Source organism: Cydia pomonella, unplaced genomic scaffold (assembly GCF_033807575.1).
Source record: "Cydia pomonella isolate Wapato2018A unplaced genomic scaffold, ilCydPomo1 PGA_scaffold_166, whole genome shotgun sequence".
Classification (NCBI taxonomy): Eukaryota; Metazoa; Arthropoda; class Insecta; order Lepidoptera; family Tortricidae; genus Cydia; species Cydia pomonella.
In genome coordinates, this window is record NW_026907808.1 from 107,152 (window position 1) to 134,991 (window position 27,840).

General features: G+C 44.7%; 1 protein-coding gene across 1 annotated transcript in view; it reads right to left on the minus strand.

Annotated features, from left to right (window-relative positions):
• LOC133533444 (spectrin beta chain, non-erythrocytic 5-like) overlaps nucleotides 1-27,840 on the minus strand; it is a 109,185-nt gene that overhangs the window by 21,284 nt on the left and 60,061 nt on the right. Inside the window, exons 52-69 of the mRNA XM_061872427.1 lie at nucleotides 22,475-22,660; nucleotides 21,388-21,529; nucleotides 19,788-19,895; nucleotides 18,138-18,275; nucleotides 17,921-18,026; nucleotides 16,583-16,758; nucleotides 13,581-13,708; nucleotides 13,037-13,149; nucleotides 12,549-12,622; nucleotides 9,237-9,363; nucleotides 8,570-8,744; nucleotides 7,389-7,490; nucleotides 7,066-7,176; nucleotides 2,418-5,532; nucleotides 1,544-1,732; nucleotides 950-1,077; nucleotides 578-717; nucleotides 86-234 (exon numbers count right to left, since the gene is read on the minus strand). Of these exons, the coding sequence (XP_061728411.1) occupies nucleotides 86-234; nucleotides 578-717; nucleotides 950-1,077; nucleotides 1,544-1,732; nucleotides 2,418-5,532; nucleotides 7,066-7,176; nucleotides 7,389-7,490; nucleotides 8,570-8,744; nucleotides 9,237-9,363; nucleotides 12,549-12,622; nucleotides 13,037-13,149; nucleotides 13,581-13,708; nucleotides 16,583-16,758; nucleotides 17,921-18,026; nucleotides 18,138-18,275; nucleotides 19,788-19,895; nucleotides 21,388-21,529; nucleotides 22,475-22,660 (5,407 nt within the window). The remainder of the gene's footprint in view (nucleotides 1-85; nucleotides 235-577; nucleotides 718-949; nucleotides 1,078-1,543; nucleotides 1,733-2,417; nucleotides 5,533-7,065; nucleotides 7,177-7,388; nucleotides 7,491-8,569; nucleotides 8,745-9,236; nucleotides 9,364-12,548; nucleotides 12,623-13,036; nucleotides 13,150-13,580; nucleotides 13,709-16,582; nucleotides 16,759-17,920; nucleotides 18,027-18,137; nucleotides 18,276-19,787; nucleotides 19,896-21,387; nucleotides 21,530-22,474; nucleotides 22,661-27,840) is intronic.

Here is a 27,840-nt window from a genome sequence, read left to right on the forward strand (position 1 = left end):
TATCAGATCAGAATAAACACAGAGATTCGAAACGATTATAACGTTATCTGAGTTTAACTTCGCGAAGAGAGAAAGTTCGAGTTACCTCCTGCCTGGCCAGCGCGAGTTCTCTGAGGTCCTCCCACAGCCCCTTCACATCGTCCACGCGTGTCCGGACCCGGTCGGCCTCCGGCGTGTTCTCTTCCAGCAGGGCTGCGCCGGCCTCGCACACGGCCTCGATGCGGCCCTCATTTGCTATAACACACAGAAACATGTTGTCACTATTTTGAATTCATTCATTCATCATTGCGTATTCGACAACAACAGAATTCGGGAAAATATGGATAAAATGACATTTCAAATGAAACTTGTTTTAGATATTTTTTTAAGTTGCGTATCTTAAAAGATAAAAAAGTAACCCTTGTAGGAGCACTCGGGTCTGTTTGTCCGTCTAGTGCAGCCACTTTGATCCGGAACTACTGGACCGATTGAGTTGAAATGTAAGTCAATGAGCCAAAGATGGGCACTTGTAATGTAAATACATTTTTGAGGCAATATTCTTGGCCTGCACGAGTGTGTATCATGTGTATATAGTAACCGTGCAGCTGCGCCAGGAAGTTGTCGAAGGCCTGCTGCAGAGTGTCCACATGCTCCACATCGAGCCCGTAGTCCTCGCTGGCGGCGGCGCCCATCTGCTCGCTGATCCACTCCTGCGTCTCTGCGCATTCTTGCACGAATCTGAAACATATGTTTATTTAGTATATATACACATAAAAAAAAAATACATCTATATCATAGCTAAATCTCGTCACTTTTTCAATCAATCAATCAATTAAATCATTTATTTGTTAGAATACAGTCAAGTGGATGTTATCAAATACATTTCAAAGAACAGTATACTTTGTTTACATTATTTTAAATATTTTCAGAGACAAACATTACAAAATGTGCAATGGGACTATGTGCTTACTTGAAGTACTTGAGGCTCTGCTCCAGCCTCTGCTGCCGTTTAGCCGACAGCAGTTTCATCTCCTCGTACAGCTCTTTAAGGGACTCCGCCTGTTTAGTTACTTCTGCCGCGTCTTCCGGGTTGCGTTCCTGTAAAAAAGTCGTATGTTATTACTAAGAACCTTTTAACCTTTTATGTTATAGCTTTTTTAAATTAAAACAATTATTCATATAAACCAAGTAGCACAAATGAGTTTTACTTTTAAAATACTGACGTTTATAATTTAATATTTTTGTTTATGTTTAAAATTGTTTAATTTGATTAATTTAAGCCGTTTAAAATATTTTTACATAATTTTCAATCGTGGCTGAAAGCCGAATAGGTCTGTGCCTTCGATGCCTCACCTGCCAAGAAATTACAATATGGCGGACGAATGTTTGATATGTCACCGTATTTAAGAATTATTTCGCTTAAAATTTAGTTTTTTCTTCGCAAGTGTGATATTATGGTAAGAATATTGCAAACTCGGGCCTTCAGCCTGCGGCTGTCGGGAATTACCACCCTCGTATCCAAAATTTGAGTTACCCCCCTCGTTGCACAATGTAGTATAGTTACCGCCGCGGCTTCGGCCCTGGTGAGCAAGGCGTCGACAGTGGGCTGCAGCGCGCTGAGCTCGCGCTGCTGCGCCTGCAGCCGCGTGCGCAGCGCCAGCGCCGAGTCCTCGTCGCGCCCGCCCTCCGCCGCCTGCAGCGCCGCGCGCCGCGCCGCCAGCGCCCCGCCCGCCTCCGCCAGCTCGCTGCCCAGCTGCACACATATAGCTTCGGTTCGTACTCGCTTCCCATAAGGTCGCTTATTGCATGTCTCTAGCAAAATAATATTAACTTTTTAACAAAAAATATATCCGACTTCAGAAATTACCAAAAGTGCCATACATGTACCTATATATAACATTTGAAGAGTTCCCTCGATTCCTCCAAGATCCCATCATCAGACCCCGACTTGGTGCCAACGGGACCATCTCGGGGTTATACCAGTTCGATTAAAAAATTTTTTTTTGAAAATCGGTACACGATTCTCGCAGATATCGAGTAATATACTTACAAAAAAAAAAAAAAAACAGTCGAATTCAACCTCCTCCTTTTTTGAAGTTACGGTTAAAAATAATACATTTTGAATAGTAGTGTGACGTTGAAATTCTGTATACGAATTTAACCTACTGAAATTTTAAGACGCATGACTAAGCGTTTTTGTATTGGACATCTTATTCTAATAGTATTATTGTATGCAAAAGCTGTATAGGAACATCAAAGAAAGTTGGCAGTGTGCGTCAGCTGCAGAATCAGTCTACGCAGAGGGGGGGTCACCTCTCTCTCCGTCTGATTGTAACAAAATAATCAAGATATTAACTCAGCGCGGCGGCCAGGTCCCGCGCGCGCGCCTCCAGCGCCGCGCCCGCGAAGTGCTGTAGCAGTGGGCTCTCTATACACACCTGCAGCAGGTCCCTCCTGGCCTGCAGCCTCGCCCCGCGGGCCCTGGCGGCGGCCTGCAGGGCACTCAGCGCGGCGGCCAGGTCCCGCGCGCGCGCCTCCAGCGCCGCGCCCGCGAAGTGCTGTAGCAGTGGGCTCTCTATACACACCTGCAGCAGGTCCCTCCTGGCCTGCAGCCTCGCCCCGCGGGCCCTGGCGGCGGCCTGCAGGGCACTCAGCGCGGCGGCCAGGTCCCGCGCGCGCGCCTCCAGCGCCGCGCCCGCGAAGTGCTGTAGCAGTGGGCTCTCTATACACACCTGCAGCAGGTCCCTCCTGGCCTGCAGCCTCGCCCCGCGGGCCCTGGCGGCGGCCTGCAGGGCACTCAGCGCGGCGGCCAGGTCCCGCGCGCGCGCCTCCAGCGCCGCGCCCGCGAAGTGCTGTAGCAGTGGGCTCTCTATACACACCTGCAGCAGGTCCCTCCTGGCCTGCAGCCTCGCCCCGCGGGCCCTGGCGGCGGCCTGCAGGGCACTCAGCGCGGCGGCCAGGTCCCGCGCGCGCGCCTCCAGCGCCGCGCCCGCGAAGTGCTGTAGCAGTGGGCTCTCTATACACACCTGCAGCAGGTCCCTCCTGGCCTGCAGCCTCGCCCCGCGGGCCCTGGCGGCGGCCTGCAGGGCACTCAGCGCGGCGGCCAGGTCCCGCGCGCGCGCCTCCAGCGCCGCGCCCGCGAAGTGCTGTAGCAGTGGGCTCTCTATACACACCTGCAGCAGGTCCCTCCTGGCCTGCAGCCTCGCCCCGCGGGCCCTGGCGGCGGCCTGCAGGGCACTCAGCGCGGCGGCCAGGTCCCGCGCGCGCGCCTCCAGCGCCGCGCCCGCGAAGTGCTGTAGCAGTGGGCTCTCTATACACACCTGCAGCAGGTCCCTCCTGGCCTGCAGCCTCGCCCCGCGGGCCCTGGCGGCGGCCTGCAGGGCACTCAGCGCGGCGGCCAGGTCCCGCGCGCGCGCCTCCAGCGCCGCGCCCGCGAAGTGCTGTAGCAGTGGGCTCTCTATACACACCTGCAGCAGGTCCCTCCTGGCCTGCAGCCTCGCCCCGCGGGCCCTGGCGGCGGCCTGCAGGGCACTCAGCGCGGCGGCCAGGTCCCGCGCGCGCGCCTCCAGCGCCGCGCCCGCGAAGTGCTGTAGCAGTGGGCTCTCTATACACACCTGCAGCAGGTCCCTCCTGGCCTGCAGCCTCGCCCCGCGGGCCCTGGCGGCGGCCTGCAGGGCACTCAGCGCGGCGGCCAGGTCCCGCGCGCGCGCCTCCAGCGCCGCGCCCGCGAAGTGCTGTAGCAGTGGGCTCTCTATACACACCTGCAGCAGGTCCCTCCTGGCCTGCAGCCTCGCCCCGCGGGCCCTGGCGGCGGCCTGCAGGGCACTCAGCGCGGCGGCCAGGTCCCGCGCGCGCGCCTCCAGCGCCGCGCCCGCGAAGTGCTGTAGCAGTGGGCTCTCTATACACACCTGCAGCAGGTCCCTCCTGGCCTGCAGCCTCGCCCCGCGGGCCCTGGCGGCGGCCTGCAGGGCACTCAGCGCGGCGGCCAGGTCCCGCGCGCGCGCCTCCAGCGCCGCGCCCGCGAAGTGCTGTAGCAGTGGGCTCTCTATACACACCTGCAGCAGGTCCCTCCTGGCCTGCAGCCTCGCCCCGCGGGCCCTGGCGGCGGCCTGCAGGGCACTCAGCGCGGCGGCCAGGTCCCGCGCGCGCGCCTCCAGCGCCGCGCCCGCGAAGTGCTGTAGCAGTGGGCTCTCTATACACACCTGCAGCAGGTCCCTCCTGGCCTGCAGCCTCGCCCCGCGGGCCCTGGCGGCGGCCTGCAGGGCACTCAGCGCGGCGGCCAGGTCCCGCGCGCGCGCCTCCAGCGCCGCGCCCGCGAAGTGCTGTAGCAGTGGGCTCTCTATACACACCTGCAGCAGGTCCCTCCTGGCCTGCAGCCTCGCCCCGCGGGCCCTGGCGGCGGCCTGCAGGGCACTCAGCGCGGCGGCCAGGTCCCGCGCGCGCGCCTCCAGCGCCGCGCCCGCGAAGTGCTGTAGCAGTGGGCTCTCTATACACACCTGCAGCAGGTCCCTCCTGGCCTGCAGCCTCGCCCCGCGGGCCCTGGCGGCGGCCTGCAGGGCACTCAGCGCGGCGGCCAGGTCCCGCGCGCGCGCCTCCAGCGCCGCGCCCGCGAAGTGCTGTAGCAGTGGGCTCTCTATACACACCTGCAGCAGGTCCCTCCTGGCCTGCAGCCTCGCCCCGCGGGCCCTGGCGGCGGCCTGCAGGGCACTCAGCGCGGCGGCCAGGTCCCGCGCGCGCGCCTCCAGCGCCGCGCCCGCGAAGTGCTGTAGCAGTGGGCTCTCTATACACACCTGCAGCAGGTCCCTCCTGGCCTGCAGCCTCGCCCCGCGGGCCCTGGCGGCGGCCTGCAGGGCACTCAGCGCGGCGGCCAGGTCCCGCGCGCGCGCCTCCAGCGCCGCGCCCGCGAAGTGCTGTAGCAGTGGGCTCTCTATACACACCTGCAGCAGGTCCCTCCTGGCCTGCAGCCTCGCCCCGCGGGCCCTGGCGGCGGCCTGCAGGGCACTCAGCGCGGCGGCCAGGTCCCGCGCGCGCGCCTCCAGCGCCGCGCCCGCGAAGTGCTGTAGCAGTGGGCTCTCTATACACACCTGCAGCAGGTCCCTCCTGGCCTGCAGCCTCGCCCCGCGGGCCCTGGCGGCGGCCTGCAGGGCACTCAGCGCGGCGGCCAGGTCCCGCGCGCGCGCCTCCAGCGCCGCGCCCGCGAAGTGCTGTAGCAGTGGGCTCTCTATACACACCTGCAGCAGGTCCCTCCTGGCCTGCAGCCTCGCCCCGCGGGCCCTGGCGGCGGCCTGCAGGGCACTCAGCGCGGCGGCCAGGTCCCGCGCGCGCGCCTCCAGCGCCGCGCCCGCGAAGTGCTGTAGCAGTGGGCTCTCTATACACACCTGCAGCAGGTCCCTCCTGGCCTGCAGCCTCGCCCCGCGGGCCCTGGCGGCGGCCTGCAGGGCACTCAGCGCGGCGGCCAGGTCCCGCGCGCGCGCCTCCAGCGCCGCGCCCGCGAAGTGCCCGCGCCGGGCGAGGGCTGTAGCACGCCCGCACACGCCCTGCACCGTGGGCTCTCTGTCGGTATAATACAACAGTGCATGTAGATGCCAGTGCGCAAGGTATTTTCACAATTCAGTTGCCGGGACGGCCTGTCGCGGTATCCATTGACCGTTAAAGACCGCCTTCACAGTGAATCCGCATGATTCGGTAATGAACCTCCGGCAAAGTGTAATCAGTCAGCTCGATCCAGCAGACCACCAGTACGCCTCGCTTGAGGGGAAGCCCTGTAGCCGCTGCGCACATCTCCACGCAAGATTGTGTGCGCGGTTAGGAAAAAGTGTGCGCGACGTGGCATTAGATTATTGTCATTTAAAATAAAAACTGAATTTCAAACGATAATTTTCATGTTTTAGTTATGGGCCATAAAAACCATAGCTGAATAAAAGGCACGAGATAGGTACGAGTATACTGTATACTCTGTACCCAGCGAACTGCAGAATTATAAATGGAAATCATTTATCAAGTGGGCGTGCAATTATGCCGCATAGTGTACATTACTTACGCACAAAACGGTACTTACATAACTTGTTAAACGACGTTTTTTTTTTTTTCAGAAAATCACAATGTGTCAAATATTGATTCCATTAAGTATTATGGACGGGTAAGATTTATTCCTTGAACTTAAATTGGACGACGGACGTAATTTTGCAGACGGGAACCAACCCCACAAAAAAAATGATAATCGAAAATCTAACACAAAAATTAAATTTAATATTGAATTGAAGTTAAAATTTTATGGAAATTCAGTGTGATTTGGGTCTGTGTAGGTTAGGTTAGAACTGCGACCTTTACAGAAAAGAAATGCTACTAGAAAAGTGGGTAAGGTTAGGTTAGAACTGCGACCCTTACAGAAAAGAAATGCTACTAGAAAAGTGGGTAAGGTTAGGTTAGAACTGCGACCCTTACAGAAAAGAAATGCTACTAGAAAAGTGGGTAAGGTTAGGTTAGAAATGCAACCCTTACAGAAAAGAAATGCTACTAGAAAAGTGGGTAAGGTTAAGTTAGAACTGCGGCCCTTACAGAAAAGAAATGCTACTAGAAAAGTGGGTAAGGTTAGGTTAGAAATGCAACCCTTACAGAAAAGAAATGCTACTAGAAAAGTGGGTAACATTAGGTTAGAACTGCGACCCTTACGGAAAAGAATTGCTACTAGAAAAGTGGGTAAGGTTAGGTTAGAACTGCGACCGTTACAGAAACGAAATTAAAATTTTGGTGGTAAAAACGATTTATTTGATGGTAAATTTTACTAAATCTGGTGATCAGTTAAATACTAGCCTTATATTAAAATAGAAAAAAAGTAATTTCAGCGTTTTTGAAAATTCAACCTTTAAGAGGGTTAAAAAAAGGTTGAACGTTTGAACGGGATCGATTTGAGTAGGGACTTGAAATTAGTAGGATGGTAAAATATTAGAAAGTTCGAAAAATAGTTTGTGTTTTTGATAATTTAGCCCCTAATATGGCTAAAAAGGGGTTGAAAGTGTGTTTCGGGAAATAAATCCACGCGGACGAAGTCGTGGGCAACAGCTAGTAAATCATAAATGCACTCACCGCGCCATCAGCTCGGCCTCCAGAGCCAGATGTTTCTTGAGCAGCGCCTGCGTCTCCTGGAGAGAAGAGCCCGTGTCCTGCAGAGCCGCTAGAGGCTCGCGTTCCACCATCCTACATTAGAGAACATATTTACTTTATATACTTCTTATTGACAACTATGTTCAGCTTAATCTTGTGTTGCTGTTGTAATAAAACAGTCATGAAAATTTTCTGAATTTACATTTGAAATGAGTGTGTTTGGATTACAAAAAGCGTGGGTCAAAACATACGCATATATTATGAATGAATGAAATGAATTGAAAGATGTTCTGATTTCCACTCACCATCTCATCTCCTCGTCGGCGTCGCGGTCCCAGCGGTGCAGTAACGCAGCATCTTCCAGATTATCTCGTCTTATCTGCATGGGCTCCTGCAGTTGCCGGTACCTGACAAACAATCATTCATTAATAAACGTAACGCCAAAAAACAACATTATAAGTTAAAATCAAATGACACAAACGGAATCAATAACCTCAATATAAATGTCATGTGTTAATCTGTTATTATTAACCTCCTCATATGAAACACTTCGTAAAGAACTGTATGGTCCAAATTGGAAACCGTATCGAGATATTTTAATTTAACTTTATTCTGTTAAGCGGACAACTATACTCTGTCTTTAAGTATTTAAATAAAAGTAAACTGGCTCCTTAAGCCAGTTGAGGGTAGATGAAAACATTACATGAAGTCAGGTTGTTCAGTGATAAATCCAGGCGGCTTTTGTATTTGATTGGTTATTTAAATACCTAAAGATACAGAGTATAGCTATGACATCGTGTGGCATTATTTTCCCAAAAGTTTAATCGGGCAGTTGTCGGTGTTGTCGGTCGCCTGTACTCACCGCTTGACTGCCTCGTCGGCCTTGGCGAGTATCTCGTGCGCCATGAAGTGGCGGCTGTCGGCGAGCTGGCGCGCGTTGTCGGCCAGCTGCGTCGCCGCGTCGCTCTTGCCGCCCACCTGCTGCTCCAGCCGCGTGTGGCGCTTCACTTGTACTCACCGCTTGACTGCCTCGTCGGCCTTGGCGAGTATCTCGTGCGCCATGAAGTGGCGGCTGTCGGCGAGCTGGCGCGCGTTGTCGGCCAGCTGCGTCGCCGCGTCGCTCTTGCCGCCCACCTGCTGCTCCAGCCGCGTGTGGCGCTTCACTTGTACTCACCGCTTGACTGCCTCGTCGGCCTTGGCGAGTATCTCGTGCGCCATGAAGTGGCGGCTGTCGGCGAGCTGGCGCGCGTTGTCGGCCAGCTGCGTCGCCGCGTCGCTCTTGCCGCCCACCTGCTGCTCCAGCCGCGTGTGGCGCTTCACTTGTACTCACCGCTTGACTGCCTCGTCGGCCTTGGCGAGTATCTCGTGCGCCATGAAGTGGCGGCTGTCGGCGAGCTGGCGCGCGTTGTCGGCCAGCTGCGTCGCCGCGTCGCTCTTGCCGCCCACCTGCTGCTCCAGCCGCGTGTGGCGCTTCACTTGTACTCACCGCTTGACTGCCTCGTCGGCCTTGGCGAGTATCTCGTGCGCCATGAAGTGGCGGCTGTCGGCGAGCTGGCGCGCGTTGTCGGCCAGCTGCGTCGCCGCGTCGCTCTTGCCGCCCACCTGCTGCTCCAGCCGCGTGTGGCGCTTCAGCAACGCTGTCACTGACGCGAGGTCCTTGCCTGTACAAACACATATATTTAGACTAAATATTACATACCATTAATGATATAGGTAGAAGTGCTTTTTCGAAAAATTCATCATCAGTTCATTGGGTTAAAAAGGTAAAATGGTTTAAAGGTTCGACCAAGCTAAGTTGGTAGCGATTTTGATAGCCCAGACTGTAACTGTTATTTTAAAGGTCAAAATTCTATGAAATTATGACGTTTAAACTTACACAGTCTCGATTACGAGTATCAAAATCGCTGCCAACTTAGCTTGGTCCAACTCTGCATTTGTATCAGTAAGTATTTCTTAAACAGGCTGAACGGTATTAATTGATTTTGGTCTGCATTATTTTAAATCACTACTAATTATCCTGGTCACGGCACCAAATTATTAACCCACTTTTATTACATACCTACATTTACTATCGCTGCCCCAGAGCTCTAATGAAATAAAAATGAGAATTAATTTACAAATGTTCGAGTAAGTCAAGTAGTCCAGTGACTGACCGTGGTCCTCGCTGAGCAGCTGCGACTCGACGTCGTCGAGCCACGCCGTGAAGTCGTCCAGCCCGCGCAGGTACACGCGGGCTTGGTACGCCTCCTGCAGCCGCTCGCGCCGGAGCTTCACCGCAGACTGTAAACGAATTTACATGTAGATACGCATGTATCGAAATACAAAATAACTATTTATTGCAGAATATTACAGGTTCCATAATATGGTTAGTAACACTTAAGAACTATGTAAGACCATTTGAAAAAAAAAACCGGTCAAATGCAAGTTCTTTTTACTCGCGCACCGAGGGTTCCGTACAAACTTTGAATTATCTCGTGTAATTATAAAGGCGAAACACTTTTGAACAGAAGTACCTATACTAAGTATTATTGTGTACAGCGCCACCTATCGGCAAATTCTCTAACTAATTTGCGCTATGTAATGCACGTATGTTGGTTTTTCGAGGATAATTCTCCATCATGTGAACCCATTTCAATATTTGATCTTTTATTTGAAAAAAGGCGTATTTAATGTAATCTCATAGAAATTGCAGGTGTAATAAACATACGTTAAGTTGATTAAATTGTAAACTTAATTCGGAAAGGCTTTCTGTTAGTTAAAAAAAAAGTTACCAAGATAGAGGTCTGATTATAATTTTCCTGTAAAATTTATAGTAGGTAATGTTAATATTATGTAAAAAAAATCATAATTTTTCGTCGGTAAACATCGGAGATAAGGGGAACGGAACCCTAAAAAGGAACACATAAAATTAAATTAGATATGAAAAAACGGGTCTCTATTGGTTCCCATAAATTTTTAGTTCCGATTTTCTCAGTCCATAACGTTTTCTACCATAATTTTTATTAGTCATATTGTTAATAGTCATAAAATTAAACGACATAAATTGTAGATCCGATTTTTGCAGGTCATCATTATTGTTAGTCATAATATTTGTCGGTCATAATATTCAAAGCTCAGATTCTATATCATTACATAATGTAGAAGGTAATTAACTTGTTTATAATAATTGTCGTAAGGTCTATTTTCGCAAGGTATAATTATTTTCGCTCTGAGGGACACAAGGTATCTAACGAACCTACCTGGGGAAACATGATTTTTTGTTTGGCTTACTGACTTTACCTCCGTTTCCTATATTTCATGTAACTTATTAATCCATTTCGTGCCGCCAACGAGTCGACGGAGCCCCGCTTCGCGGGACTCCTATTTTCGCTCTGAGGGACACAAGGTAACTAACGAACCTACCTGGGGAAACATGATTTTTTGAATTAATCGACATTCATGCCAATATCATTTCTTCCTATTCGCAATTCTACACAGTCTAAATTCCTCACAGTAAGTATTTAACCACATTCGCTATTGTGCACAGTCATTATTTGTGTACAGTAGCGATTCAGCCTTTTCGCAATTCTGCACAATCTGAATTCTACACAACGGCATTTCACCACAGTCGCTACTGTGCACAGTCATTATTTGTGCACATTAGCGATTCAGCCTTTTCGCAATTCTGCACAATCTGAATTCTACACAACGGCATTTCACCACAGTCGCTACTGTGCACAGTCATTATTTGTGCACATTAGCGATTCAGCCTTTTCGCAATTCTGCACAATCTGAATTCTACACAACGGCATTTCACCACAGTCGCTACTGTGCACAGTCATTATTTGTGCACATTAGCGATTCAGCCTTTTCGCAATTCTGCACAATCTGAATTCTACACAACGGCATTTCACCACAGTCGCTACTGTGCACAGTCATTATTTGTGCACATTAGCGATTCTCCCTGTTCGCAATCTCGCACAATCTTAATTCTACGCAATATCATGTGATAATAATATCATTATTTATTTGTTAGGATAATGAAAAGACGACTAAAAGCTAAAAAATATACTATAAATTCTATTAATAGAACATTATTACAGAGGCCGGGATGAAAGGGGTTGCCGGCCGAATGCATATAGTTATGAGGCAGGCAACCTTTTTTCACGCCTAGGTATGTATAGTGCTTCTCTCAAACTAGCAATGAAATTAAAAACAACTATTAAATAAGAAATATTGTTTTCAATTATTTTTTTCATTTCTGAATGTCATGATGCTGTGTTCCTATATCTGTGAAATGAAAATTAAAAAATAGTACTTAGTCGGCCTAGGCCTTAAATTTAATTGCCGGCTTCTTAGATGTGCTCCGCCCGAAACGAAATGTTTGAAGCCTAAAATACCGAACAGAATGACAATATTTCATTGCATGCTTGAGAAAATGATATTGCGTAGAATTAAGATTGTGCGAGATTGCGAACAGGGAGAATCGCTAATGTGCACAAATAATGACTGTGCACAGTAGCGACTGTGGTGAAATGCCGTTGTGTAGAATTCAGATTGTGCAGAATTGCGAAAAGGCTGAATCGCTAATGTGCACAAATAATGACTGTGCACAGTAGCGACTGTGGTGAAATGCCGTTGTGTAGAATTCAGATTGTGCAGAATTGCGAAAAGGCTGAATCGCTACTGTACACAAATAATGACTGTGCACAATAGCGAATGTGGTTAAATACTTACTGTGAGGAATTTAGACTGTGTAGAATTGCGAATAGGAAGAAATGATATTGGCATGAATATCGATTAATTCGATTTTTTGTATGGCTTACTGACTTTACCTCCGTTTCCTATATTTCATGTAACTTATTAATCCATTTCGTGCCGCCAACGAGTCGACGGAGCCCCGCTTCGCGGGACTCCTATTTTCGCTCTGAGGGACACAAGGTAACTAACGAACCTACCTGGGGAAACATGATTTTTTGTTTGGCTTACTAATTAAAACATGATTTTTTGTTTAGTTATTAAAAATGAATAATAACCATTAGTCCGTTAAAATGTATGCCTTAAAATATTTCTGAATAATAATGCATAGGCCTTAGAATGTTATACTAATCAATTTTATAACTTTTGCGATTATAGTATTTAATATTATAGAATGATAATGTTCGAACTATTAAACGTTATGCTTAGCAAAAATTATGACTATTGATCTTTATGTTCTTTAATTATATGGATATCAATTTCTGACTATCGAAATTCGGAACAATAAGAATATGGGAAAGAAAGGGATCCCATGAAAAACACTTCAAAATTTTTGATCAACCATCCTCCGCCACCGCTTCATGGATCCCTTGAATTCCTTCTCATAACGTGCAGATTTCTTATATATTAGTGTCGAAAAATAGTGATTAGATCACCGATTTACACACCCACTACAACGGGGTCTAATCAAAACTTGAACAGAATACGAATTCAATTAAGAATTATACCTGAAGTTCTCTCCACTGGTTCTCCAGCTCCTCCACGTGCGTGGAGATCTCCTGCGATGCATAGTGTTTCGCCTCTGTTGAAAACAACACGTTTAAGACAACTACATGACCATGCAGGACTTGTGATAGTAAAAGCATTTGGGGTTTATTCTAGGAAGAAGTATGTAAATATTCTTTATTGTGCACCATACAGTTAAAAATAGACACTTATAAGCTTGTGGAGTGACGGTACTAATACAGGCACGACATTCAGCAGTGAACATAAAAATGCTCATACAGTAAAATTTTTGGACGATCAAACATTGAAAGACCAATTGGTGCAGTCTGCCCTAAGTATAGCATAAAGTATATGCAATCTGACCATACTGGTTGAACAGTGCTTGCTTGCAAGGTCTATCAAACGGGATTCTAGTATAGAAGGTAATGATGATCTATGCAGCTGGGGAACACCGATTTTAGATTGATAAGTGTATTGTGTATGCTACTACCTATGAGCTCCTCGCCGCGGTTGGCGACGTCGTCTATACGCTTCTTGTTGGACGCCAGCTCCGACTCGAAGGCCGCGTGCTTCTGAATCTTGCTCTGCAGGTTCGACAGTTCTCTGCACACACAAAGATTAATAAATTATTATATAACTATTACGAGATGTTCGTATAACATACATATCACGAAGTAATTACCGATTTTGCATTAGCTACGAGCGCGCACCGAACGTATTCGCTCAATACTGATGCTGGCGGCGTCGATTAAGCTTAGTCGATTAAGCTGTCTTAACATTTACGTTATAGTTTACCTTTACGTTACGTCTTATTTTTCTCTTTGATAATGTAATGTAAATAATTATAAGTATGGTAGCCGCAATATTAACTGTCGCCTGAAGTCATAATGTCATCTCTTTTAATCATGGTTAATCTTAACAAGTTGGTATTGCGGTAACTATAGTAACAAATGTGGCGTTATGAGAACTTAGACACCACGAAAATTGTGTTAACTATTTAGGCACGCGCAAAGTGATATTCCGAATATGTATACCTGTAGTTGTGGTCGGTGGCGGTCTGCATCTTGAGCGCGATCCACTCCTGCTCGTGCTCCAGGTCTCGCAGGAACTCCAGCAGTTGCTTGGACTGCTGAAGCATCACGCCGCGCGCGCGGCACGACTCCTGGACGAGAATAAAACACGTCAGCAATAAACATCAACCTAAAATGCGGATATGAAATGGGGAAGGCAAAAATAATAATATGGGAAATATTTTTTGCAGAAATTACTATCCAGAATTGCTCCTAAACTGGAATTCACGGTTTTCTGCAAATCCCTAAAATTTAAAGGCGATGGGGATTTTTTTTGCCAATGAAAATCTTTTTGTCTGTAGGTATATGGTTTTCGTACAGCCGGTGCTCTAAAACGAGTATCCTCTTTTCTATACAGCTAGTACACCACCACGTGAGTACTCAAGTTGGGGCACTAACTGTACGGTCACGTCTGAAGATATCGATACGGAAAAAGCGCCAAAAATATATATACACTACCTTAACCTTTCGAGCCCCGCCGGCTCCCTGGGTCGCCAGCGCTAAAAACCTCTAAGCCCCGCCGGCTCCCCAGGGCGCCAGCACGATTTTATTCAAATTTCAACCAAAATTTAATGGCGATAAGGTTTCTTTTTATACGAAAGGCAAGCGAATGAAATGAGCTACAGAATGATACCAAAATGTCTATGGATAACCGTTAGGGAAATTTTAAATCGGCAGTTATTTACGCGGCGAAAACAAGTGAGGTTGCTCCGTGTTTTATTGTGAAAATTTGTGTTTTGAGTGAGAAATACGTAAGTATATGTTATTATTTCACTACTATATAGTGTTTACTATGTAAATACATAAAAATAATAATGTAATTATAGTGTAAATCCAATATAATAGATAAATAAAACTGAGTTTTGCTGGGACTACTTGCGGCTCGTATTTGTAACGTCTTTTTTTCAATTTTTCTATGGACTTTTATAGTGGTGACTATTTTATTTCTTAGGAAATTCAATTGGGAATCTATTTATAATATTCAATTTACAATCCATGTTATACATTATTTTATTTTAGCATACAAATGAAATGCCGCGTCCTGGGTTCGGCCATGTTTGGAATAAAATGAACATACAGCATGATTATTTTATGAATGTCGCGAGCATACCCGCTGGCTCCCCGGGGAGCCGGTAACTTTTTAGTTCTGTATTGAGGCTAATTTTCTATTGTACTGTTTTAGTAATTGCCAAAATGAACGGCGATCAAGTTCAACCTCCGAACTTGTCGGTAGCGTACCCTGTGGCGGTAACACCTGGAGGCTCATTACGGCTTACTGATGATCCGTTGATTATTCAATGCAACGAACGTGGAGTCCAGGTATGTAACAAGAGATCGACTTTTATTTGTCTCGTGTAATAATTTGCAATTGTAACTTCCGCACGTTTACTTTATATTTGTTCCCCACTCACTCTGCTGGACCGATTTGAATATACATTTTCATTTTTTTAGTGTTTACATACAGACGTAAATATTAGCCTTTTCGGGATTTGAACCCGCACTTCTAACTTGTGTTATTATTTGCATTGCAATATTGTTAGAAAAAAAAATTGCCCTAATATAAATAATTATTATTATTACTGTTTACCCGATGATATTCAGAGTTTGTCTATCTTGTGTACTTTATTTACTCATTGTATAATAATATATTCGGGACAGATACAGAAGTTTAGGTTTTTTATAATTTGTCTAAATTTTGTATCGGCATTGTATTTTACTTTTTATATGCATTTTGTAAAAAACGCAAGGTAAGAAATTAAACAAATATGTATGTGAAGTTTACTAAACATTTTTTACAGTTTACTGCTACAAACAAAATCGATAATAATGCGGAATCCGAGTCCTGCTGGACGGCTTTAGTATAAGTGTAAATATTGTAATTCATAATGTAAATAAATTTGCATCTGAAATGTATCTTTATTTTTTATTTCATGTTAGATCCTTACTAAATCCCATTTTATAACAATCGGGTTGGGCTATTCATTTATTATCCAGTGAGATAAAATATATGGATAATAATCCCTCATATTTGAACTTTCGACCCCCACCCCCACCTAAATTGTTTTACGTAATAAATTAACGCCCCATAGTAGTTTCATAAATCATAATAAAATAACCAACCCGACTGAATGCAATAATAATTATACAATTAATTGAAATTTTACCAAATTATAACAAAATAAAATCAACCTGTACTATGGTAACCCAGAATACCCGCCGGCTCCCTGGGGAGCCACCTAACGCTGTCAAAAAACGCTCGGATTTTGACGGTTTTACGCCATATCTGTCCGGGGCTCGAAAGGTTAATTAATATAGGCAATAAGGTCGTGTCTACATATTTTTGGCACTTTTTCCGTATCGATATTTTCAGACGTGACTGCACATAGTTAAAGACCATCTGACTTCTATCTAATTTTATCTATAATCTAGAAGAGCGCCATCGACAATAAGGATGTTTTTTGTGTTTAAAATTATTTCACACCACGCACGAAATAAGGCACCAGAAACCGCAGTTATCTTCAGACACTATTTCTATTTGAGAAAACTGAAAGAACTATAAAGAGTAGCTAACTTGACCGTGACGTCATTGTTCTGTTTTTCATATAATCTCCATAGTAGCTAATCGTTTTGACCGTTCGAAAAAAGAAACTGATTTGACCAGTTAGTCAACTACCCTATTCCGAGCTCGCAGCTTTCTTCTTCCTTCCCTTTTTGCCCTAGGTGTTGATTGATTGATGGGTGCTGATTATTTCATTCATTTATTTATTCATGATTTCATGAACAATATAATAATTGTATTTGAATATAACTACTTACTGAAATTCCTTAAATCTAAGTTCTAAATCTAATAATTATATAATCTAACATGCAGAACAATATCAGACGTATTTATCTAAATTAATTACCAATTAACTATAAAACTATAATTATAATTACCAATTAACTATATTAATATGATAGCTAACCTTGAGTTTGTCTCTCCTCGCCAAGATGGCGGCGAGTCGTCGCTCGATGTAGGCCTGGTCGTAGTGTCCTCCCTCCAGCAGCGAGCGAGCGAAGGTCTCCAGCTCCTCCACTCGCGCCACTCCCGACTCCAGCAGCTTGGCGAACTCTGCGTGCTTCCTGATCAGGGTTTCCACGGCTGCAATAAAAAGGAACACACTCGTTCAAGCGCTGGTGAACTAGCGGTAAGAGCGTTCGACTTGCAATCCGGAGGTCGCGAGTTCAAACCCCGGCTCGTACCAATGACTGTTTCGGAACTTATGTACGAAATATCTTTTGATATTCACCACTCGCTTTTCGGTGAAGGAAAAAATCGTGAGTAAACCGGACTAATCCCAACAAGGCCTAGTTTATCCTCTAGGTTGGAAGGTCAGATGGCAGTCGCTTTCGTACAAACTAGTGCCTACGCCAAATCTTGGGATTAGTTGTCAAGAGGACCCCAAGCTCCCGTGAGCCGCGGCAAAATGCCGGGACAACGCAAGGAAGAAGATACTTATTCATACATAACAAAACTCTGTGAAGTTTTCTCTCTTTCTAACAAAGCAAATGTAAAACTAACGAATAGGGACCAATCAACGGCTTTTTGTAAACGTGGTAAAAAACTGCCTCCGACGGCAACCTCAGCAGCGTGAGGAGCCCTGCCCGCCTGCGTCGCGTCACAGGTCCCGCGCGCTGCCGGCCCTCAAATTAAAACTGAAATGAGAGTTTCGTACTCGTCCACTGTAATGGTCGAGTTAAGTTTTCGTATACCAAACGAATTGCGTACTTTTCATGTGCGGGCTCCCAACTCAACTTGAATATTTCTTTCGATACGCTGTAGTCTATAAAAAAAATTGTCAATCACGTGCCGCCGTGCTGCCATAGAAAAGACTAAAGATGGTCTCATCGGACGATCAGCGCTGGAAGTCGCCAGCAACAAGCTGAGATGAGGCCATTTCGTGACTCTTTACTCTCACTATGTTCTCTTTTATGTCTGTCTATTACTGTTTGTGTGTTTATGAATAAAACAAATTCTATTCTATTCTATTCTAAAGGGGCGCGGGGCGGGAGTGGCACGTTTTTGTCTACGAGATACGAGTACTTACCAATTTTCATTAATTATTTAGGTTTTATAGTAAAACAATATTATTTTTGATGACTCGTAGAAAAAGTATTGTAGTAGTAGTGATATAATCTAGCTTTTCAATCTCGTACCTTACTTAGGCAACTCAGCATCCTCGGCTGAAAAGCTCTCTATTATATCAAGATTGTATGTTGTGACGTAACGTGTAATGTGTATTGTTGTTGAGTTTATTCAATACCGTCTAGGTTCTCGCCGAGATCATCATTGTTCAGGAAAGCCTCCTTAGCTGCAAGCCAGTCTTCTGTCTGTCTCGCTTGCTCCTTCAGCAGCTGCAGCTGGTGCGCCTGAGACAAAACATTTACGTTAGTATAAATAATTGCATTTGGTAGTAAAACGACAAAACATGCTTTCATCATCACATCATTTGCTTACATTTGTTACATGTCATAAAATACCTGTGTGAGATGCTGTTCTCGCTGCAGCCAGGCCTGGTCGAGGGTCTGCGCCAGCTCCGTGAGCTTCTTCAGCTTCTCCGGGCTCTGTTCTTCGCGCTGCAGCGCCGCTATGCTCTTCTGGCGGTTGTCTATCTCCGTCTAACACATACAAAACATTTATGTCACAATGTAGTTTAAATCTATATTTAAACAACAGATATTTATTCGTGACGATCACGAAACATGTACGAACATGTACAGACAACAATGGAAAGGGATAAAACATAATTTAACTAATTTAAGTGCGAGTCAGAATTGCATCTCGACGTATAAAGGCTCCGCCACACTATGTCGCGGTGCAGCCGATGGATTTTTGCCGCGCGGGTATTGTGCCGGCATAAGCTAAATGAGTTGTCGAAGGAACTTGATATTGACATATTCAATTGTAAAGTTCCTAATGTGAGGCATAGTCTGGTTGAGCGGTGTTTTATGTGAGCTTTCTTTCTCTGTATTATTATATGTATACTGTTTTTTTTTGTTTCTTTATTAAGTTTTCATTAGGCGATTAAATGCATTTTATTCATCAACTTAGTGCATTAGCGCCTCGATATGAACTTTAAAATATGCTTTATCAGCATTAACATCTGATATATTTTACTGTATGTTCTTTTTTCTTTCGAACTTTGAGACCTCAATTATTCTGGGCGCTAATGAACTAAGTGTTTCCGAACCTAGGGTCTATTTTAATGGCTTCTACGTATTTTCATTTCCAATTGTGTTTTTGTTTTTTTCTTACTTTGTACGCATGTGTGCGTGCGTCAGTGTTAGCATTTTTTTAATATACTTTGTAATTACTCGTGAGTTCCTGTAATTGGCTCTCTGTATTAATCTCGTTGTCCTATTGTAAGTTTAAAGGTGTCGGTTCTCCTGAACATAAATAAATAATGAAGCCCGGGAGGCAACGTAAGCCCGGCGGCTACATATATCCGCCGGGAAGACGGGCTCGTCGGCGGCATGCCGGCCGGCGTAATGTGTAGGAGCCTTAACGGGCCTTTCTGGTCTATTCGCTAATTAAATGTTAGAGATGTAATAACCGGCCAAGAGCATGTCGGGCCACGCTCAGTGTAGGGATCCGTAGTTACTCTTCCGTCACAATAAGCTAAACTGGAGCTTAAAGTATAGTAAATTGTTAACCAAGGGATGAAACAATACCTTTCACCCGAGTTAAACAAATAGGCAAATTTGCATAATCAGTACCTAATTAAAGTAAGTCTTTTTTACTATGAAGGGAAAACTTTTTGCGATAACTCAAAAACAGCTAAACTCATCATGTCTGCTATAGTTTTCATTTAATGTCTTTTTTAAGCTCTACTTCCACGATTTATTTCATATTTTTTGGACCTATGGTTCAAAAGTTAGAGGGGTGGGGGGGGACACATTTTTTTTTTCTTTCGGAGCGATTATCTCCGAATGTATTCACTTTATCAAAAAATGTTTCTTGAAAACCCCTATTTTTATATATCCATGCCAAATTTCAGCTTTCTAGCACTAACGACCACGGAGCAAAGTCTCGGACAGACAGACAGACAGACAGACGGACATGGCGAAACTATAAGGGTTCCGTTTTAGGCCATTTGGCTACGGAACCCTAAAAAAGGGCCGCGCGGGTACCTTCCTCTCGTGGTGCGCGTCGAGCATGGCCCGGGCGGCGGGCGCGGAGTCGGGCGCGGCGCCGCGCTGCATGCGCTTCACGCGCTCCGACACCCACACCTCCAGCTCCTGCGACGCAAACACTCGATGACTCATCACACAGACGAGACTCTACTAACTATTCGATTAGGATACAATCGCAGAAGATCACAAGTAAACTTTGGATACGAGGGTACTTTGGGAAGTGAAATTTTGGATACGAATTAAAGATCCGAGGTTGCAATATTCTCACCCCCGGAGGTACACACAATGTTTTTAATCACACTTGCGAAGAAAAAACTAAATTAATTCTTAAATACGGTTACATATCTAACATTCGTCCGCCATTTTGTGATTTCTTGGCAGGCATTTCATCGAAGGCACAGACCTAGTAGTTCATTCATAGTTCATTTGTAGTTTTACATGTATGTAAAATGTATAATTGTTGGTGCAATAAAAAATATTTATTTACTTACTTACCTATTCGGCATTCAGCCACGATTGAAAATTATGTAAAATATTTTAAACGGCTGTTAAATTAAATAATTTGAAACATAAACAAAAATAATGAATTATAAACGTCAGTATTTTAAAAGTAAACCTCATTTATGCTTCTTGGTTTGTATGAATAAGTGACATAATAAAAAAGCTACAACTCCCGCGGGAGCAAAATAGACCTTTGTGCTTCAGCACACCTGCATGAAATAAGATAATTTTCAAGTAAGTGTGATGAAAATGCATTTGTATACATCCCCGTGTGTTTATACGGGTCAAACCGAAAACCATCTATTTTTGAAGCTGGTTATAAATAATGAAAGTTGTCCGCTCTACACAGAACAAGCTGTCTCGGAGAGGAAATTACCACGCAACATAGTACTTATAACATCTAACATTTTAAAACACGGTGTTTTCATGCTGAAGTAGTTTTATAGCGAGCGAAGTAAGTGCAGAAATGTATAAAGCAGTTAGTATTTTTGCCTCAGATGACACAATTTGGCACAATTATTCCTTGCCTCACGCTAGGCTGATCTAATGCCCACGAAATTAACTCTTGGTTACCCCCCAAAAAGGGAGATGAACAATCAGGCAGTGTAGTTCGCGATTTGTTTCAACGTACCTGCACGTATACGGTCAAGTTTTGTATCGTTTTCGTATAAATTAAGGACGAGAAAATCATTAACGGTTAGTTTCAGTAGACTTATATCGGCCGGTGGTAACCTTTTGTATTGTTTTCGAGCTCCCGATATTGCGACGCATATCGATCGATACAAGTCTAGAAGAAATCATTAATGAAATAATTATAGTAATACTATTAAGCTTCGAATAAATTTAAAAGTGGAAATATTACTGCCTCGGGTGAGACCGGAACTCACGGCCTCTGGATCGATACTCCAGCGCTCTGCCATCTGAGCCATCGAGACCTCATCCATAGCCAGCAAATTTTCTCACCATATAAGTCTAGGGGACCCTATTATTCTAAGCTTAATAGCATCGTTCACAGACGTTTCTGGTTGTTAAAAATTAATACAGTAATACTATGTTCTCGATATCGACATTGAAGTTGGCCGTTAGGCAATTTGACCTTAAGGCTGTCATCGAACTTGTGCTCGGCGATGGCGTCGTCCAGCAGCGCGGTGCGGCGCGCGGCGAGCTGCTGCAGGCGCTGCCAGTCCTCGCGCAGGGACGCCAGGCGCGCCTCGATCTCCTCGGCGCGGTCTGGATGTCTGGGACACATTTGTTACGTTACTAAAATATTACTTAACAAGTTACATAAAAATGCGAACAAATTTAAAGGATTCTCCCGGAGCGGCGTTTTCGCCTTTACAGAACGACACGTCGCTAGTAAATTTCACACAAAAAGAAATGTTACATTTCAGGCCTTCAGCACGTACACGCATAAGTGTATCGTAATACGCGCGTAGAACGAGAGCCAACGGGCGCGTACGAGTTAAAACAAGTCCGCACTCAAATCATCGTCGTAGCGAAACGTGTGAGATATCTGTCGTCATTACGACAGGCGTAGCGTAATAAAAGCGTGAAAAACAGAACTTCTGATATAATTCACAAAATCAAACGATAAAAGATCTTGCTCATCTGACGAAAAAATAAGATCGTCGATACATCCGCCGAAGACAAGTGACGCCATGAAACGATTACGCTTACGCACGCTTGGTGCCCAGAACTCTACGCGTCCCGTACTCGCATTTTTACGATACGCTTACGCTCACGCCTCATGTGCTGAGGACTAGCCACTACAATAACAACAAGGCTAATTCCTGCACTTAATATTAAACGCTGTAGACTACTCGCAGAGTATAACATAGGCATGTTCTCACTGTTGCTGCAGCGTTGTAGCATTTGTTGCAGGCGAATGGTTTTTATAACCAAAAAGCCATACTCCTGCAACAGTCGCTACCGACTAAGGACCGGTTCAGAGGGACTGCACCCGACTGCAACTTGTATGGAAACTACACGCCGACGTTACAGTTGGCGTGCAGTCGGTGTGCAGTTACCATATAAATTGAAATCGGGTTGCAGTCCGTCCGTATCGGCCCTAACACAGTATAGTATCTTGCACCAACCTCAGCCGCTAAAAAACCTTACTCCTGCAACAGCTGTTCAAAGCGTTGCCGACTACCTGAACATGGCGTCATACGGTCGGTACTCACTTCCTCTGCAGCGTGGCTCCCTCTGCGCACAGCTGCTTGATCTTGTCTCCGACGGCACCGGCCTCCGCCGCCCTGGCCAGATGCCTCCTCTTCAACTCCTGCGCGGCGTCCAGGTCGCGCCCGCGCTCGTTGCTGCTGAAGAGGGCTGCTTTCTTCGCTATGCGCTCCGCGGTGTCTTCCACGTCCCTGTATTAAATATTACGTACATATATAATTAATAATAAAATTCTTTATTGCACACTACATAAAAAATACAGATACAGAAATTGAGAAAATATATACATTGGTAGGTAACAACAGGCGGACTTATCGTTAAACAGCGATCTCTTCCAGACAACCTTATATACATTTATGTTTTTTAAGATTTAAATCAGATGGAAATTGAGTGGAATACATACAATTTCATACAAATGAAGGTGCAACGTAAAAAGTCCTTACTTAATAAAATAATACTGTACAAATCACAAACTTGAGATGAAAGTGGAGGACCCGCCCGAAATCGCCTTTTCATACGAACTTAGTCCTCATTTTCCTCTCTGGATGCTAACGTTATTAAAAATATTTTACTTGGAACTTCAAGTCAAGAAGTGGCGAGAAATCGCACAGGACGAGAAAAGTGGCGCTGTCTGGTGTCGGAGGCCAAGTGATTTTGGGGCGCTGAGCCAACGCCAACGGAGAAAGTAAGTAAAAATATTTTGACACAATTTGTTGTATACCAACCACAGCTATGCTCCTACGTTTTATTTTTCGATTTTTAATTATTATAAAAGCTAGGAGAATTAAAAAAATATGTTTGAAATCCGTTTTTCGCTCCTAATTTTTACAATAATCAAAAAATCGAAAAAGGTGTAACGTAGTTAAGGTTAATATATATCAAATTATGTAACAATATTTTCCTTAATGTCAATATCCATAGAGGAAAATGGGGACTACGTTTGTATGAAGCAGCGGCCGTCCCCTTTCGTGTTGAATGTAGTGGTCCCACAATCGGCTGACTTTTATTCTGTATCGTATTGCCTCGGCGGCTCAGGATCATAATAACACGTACTAATTTATACAAATATACAATCTAGGTCACAGCCATTTTTAAGATATTTGTCATTGTATGTATGTCAGTCTGTACGTATTTATCTTGTTGTTACACGCGTGGGTCCGTATCCCATCCTCGTCGCCGCTGTTATTTCTCGAATAAAGGAACCGAAAACGCCGTCTTTTGTAAGATTACCTATGTAATGTACTGTATTTATCTCGGTAAATCATACGATATAATGTATTTTTTGTTTTTGTAAGGTTGTCTGGAAGAGATCGCTTTTTAGCGATAAGACCGCCTGTTGTTTACCTCTTCTTTATGTGTTGTATTATTTGTACTGTTTCTTTATTGAGGTGTGCAATAAAGTATATTTGTATTGTATTGTATTGTATTTCCAACGGTTCGAAATGCTTCATCCGAGATAGTATGACTGTTCTACTCGGCGGTCTAACATCGACTGACAGTAACTTTCAATGACGTCACCACGACGTAAGGGCTCGAAACGTCTATACACTACAACCTAATAAATAATAAATTAATAGTTGATGATTGTAATAAGGTTCACTTTGGTAAATTGTGGTTTTTTGCATTTAACTAAATCAGAAAGACGTGTGATCTTGTACGAGTTTATTAAGAGACTGGTAGGACATATAAAATAGAAAGAGAAGGCGGGAATATACTTAAACAGGCATGCATAAGGTTCAAATTTAACACAACATACCGCCCACCAAAAGGACACTTACGTCCTTTTCATAAGTGCAATTTAAATTGAATCAAATTGACATTACAAAGTTTCAGTATCAACGGGCAACGCACATAGTTTAGTTACAGACCGTTTCACTATAGCACTACCAGATTTCACACTATACACTCTAGTAAAACCGTCTTCAGCAGGGTGTTTGTCCATAATGCGGCCCAGTGACCATTTGCCTGGAGGTAAGTTATCAGTTTTAATAAGCACTATATCTCCTATTTTAAACTCCTTCTCTTTTTTTCAGCCATTTAGGTCTTTGTTGCAGTCTGGATAGGTACTCATCTTGCCATCGACGCCAAAAATCTGCCAGCAGTTTCTGAGTAAGTTGCCAGCGTGACAAGGTATGTATTTTGCATTCTTTATAATCTGCTGCTGGAACAACTATAGGGGCTTCACCTATTAAGAAATGTCCTGGGGTGAGTATTTCAGCGTTTTCAGGGTCTGAGTTATCGAGAGGACACAGGGGCCGAGAATTCAAACAGGCCTCGATCTCGTAAAGTACGGTCGTCATCTCTTCGAACGTCAGGTTTGTTGTCAGAACTCTCTTTAGATGGTGTTTTATGGACTTGACGCCAGCTTCCCAAAGACCACCGAAGTTAGGGCTATAAGCTGGAATGAAGTGCCATTGTGTGCCTTCGATTGCAAGTGTCTCTGCTATTGGTCCGGTAAATTTCAATTTAGCTTCATTCCAGGCTTCTACAAGTTCTTTGTTAGCACCTACAAAGTTTCTACCCTGGTCGCTCCACATGTGAGTACATTTTCCTCTTCTAGCGACGAAGCGTTTGAATGCTGCTATGAACGCTTCTGAAGTAAGGTCTCCAACTAGTTCAATGTGAATTGCTTTGACGGCCATACAAATAAAAATAGCAATGTATGCCTTCACAGTTTTTCCTCCTCTGCCTTTAGACGTCAATATCTGGTATGGCCCTGCAAAGTCTACTCCACTGTGTAGAAATGACCTCGAAGGAGTGACTCTCGTCTCCGGTAAATCTCCCATGAATTGAGGTTTCGACGTAGCATTTTGTTTTGCACAAGTAAGGCATTTCTGTATGTGTCTCTTGACTAAGGACTTTGCTCGTAATATCCAGTATTTAGAACGTAAGTAGCATAGCATTTCAGCCATAGTGCCATGAAGCGTTCTCGTATGTGCATCAGCAATTATTAGTGGTACTAACGAGTTCTTGTTTCCCAGAATGATTGGATGCTTTCTGTTCTCATCTATATTTGCATATCTGAGGCGACCGCCCACCCTGAGGAATTTGTTTTCATCTACGTATGGGGCGAGGGATTGTAAGCAGCTCTTTCTTTTGACTTGTTTATTTGATATCAACCGTTCTATTTCTTCTTGATATTCTTCTTGCTGTGCCATTTTTATGCAAATATTCATGGCGTTTTGTAATTCCATTGTAGTTATATCTTTGTCAATGCCATCTGGATTTTTCTTGTAGTTTAGGAATCTTCGGCAATAGACAATACTTTTAAGTAGTTCAGTTAGTTTATCAAAATCTCCAAATTGTGTAGTCAATGCCTTTTCTTGTTTTTCCAGGTCCTCAATATTCAGGTAAGTTTGAATTTTTTGTACTTTTATTTCTTCATCTGTTGTAAAATCCTCTTGTTTACTAATATTTATTTCTTTTTCAGATAACCAGCTCGGGCCGTGCCACCACAGATCATAGTTCTTAAGTGTGGACAGTTTTATTCCTCTTGAAGCGATATCTGCAGGGTTATCTTTAGATTGCAAATGGTACCAGTGTTTGTTGTTTAAGTTCTCAACAATTTCTACGACGCGGTTGGCTACAAACGGTTTCCATCTATTGGGTTCTCCACAAAGCCAAGCGATCACTATCGAAGAGTCGGTCCATGCGAACATGCTTGTAGTTGGTACTTCTTCTAGATGTCCCTCATCCAGGTAATCATTAATACCCTTTATGTATTCTGTTTTCAGGTTCGGCGAACGCTTAAACTTTCTTTCCAATTGCATGAATCTCCTTTTAGCTATCTCTTTTGTATTTCCATCAAGTACTCTTGGATTCTCAGTCTTAAATGGAAGCTTCACAATGTATCTTCCTTCTTGGTTTCGAGTGACTGTTTTTTCATAGATTTCTTCACATTGTTCTTCCTTGGTGTATTTTCTCTTAGTGTCTGTTTCTATTTCCCATAGAGATTTCAGTGTGTCTTCTATATCGACCTGATGGTGCATGACGATGTAAGAATCTTCTTGTGGTGTGCTATCACTCTCTCCAAAAAGAATCCAGCCCAGGTCAGTTCTTTGTGCGCATGGTGTACCTGGTGGACCTTTGACTAGTTCTGCTTGCAGTATTCTAGCATATACTCGGACCCCTAGCAAGAGATCTATGGGTCCCGAGTTGTTGTAATTAGGATCTGCTAGCTGTAATCCTTGTAAATGAGGCCATGGTTGTTGAACAATATGCTTCTTGGGTAACTTCTTGGTCAGCTGTTTCGACATTACATAAGCTTTGACCGGTAGGACAAATGTTTTATCCCATTGTGATTTTATTTCTAGCTCACAGACGTGGTTGATTTCTGTTCTCATAGGACCCAAGCCCGTGATGCTACCCCTTACATGTTGTCGGTCAAGCTTGAGCAGTTGAGCCGCTTTCCTCGCTTATAAATGATTCTTCGGAACCTTGGTCTATTAGCGCGCGCAGTGGAATGATGTGACCTTGGTTGCTTCTTGCTTCCACCACAGCAGTCGCTAGTAGTGCTGATTTCTGTCTAGTAGTGAGATGTAACGCGATCACTGTGTTTGCTTGTACTTCTTCTATGTCTTCTACAACATGTAATGATGAAGCCAGTGGTTGTGAGGGACTCGTAGGGGCCACAGGCTCAGTCTGCTTTAGTTGATGTAGAAGGGAGTGATGACGTCGGTGACATATTCTACAGGACACAGGTACTCGACATTTTGATGCTGAATGCCCTGGCACTAGACAGTTGTAACATAAGTTGTTATTCTTGACATATTCGCTTCTCTCCGTAGGTTCCATCTTGGTAAACTCCTTGCAGTGACATAATGTATGACTTTCTTTACACATTACACAACTCCTGTTCTCGAAGGTAGGTGTGGCAACATGGCATGTACTTCGCTCCTTGTTTGACTTCACTTCCCTTGTATTATTAGAAAGAAGTTCCAGCGTACGAAATTTGGCCTCTAGAAACTCCTTAAAATCGCTCCACTTCGGTAAGGGTTCAGAGTCACTCTTATAAGCATGTTCTTCCCAGTCTTTATGCGTCTCTGGGTCCAATTTCTGAACAAGCAAAAATAACACTAGTGGATCCCAAGAGTCAACAGAAACATTTAGGTTCTGAATATTCTGTAAACACTCTGACGTTGTATCTAAGAGTACTTTCAATTGAACAGCTGATTGTGTGGTCATTTGACGCTGATTAACCAATTTCTTTAAATTATTGTTCAAAATTAATCGTTTGTTGCCATACCTTGTTTTCAGGATCAGCCATGCTTGTGAATAATTATCAGACGTAATTTGAATGTGCCTCAGTAACGACGACGCTTCGGCAGTAACACTTGTCTTCAAATAATGTAGCCTTTGTACGTCACTTAAC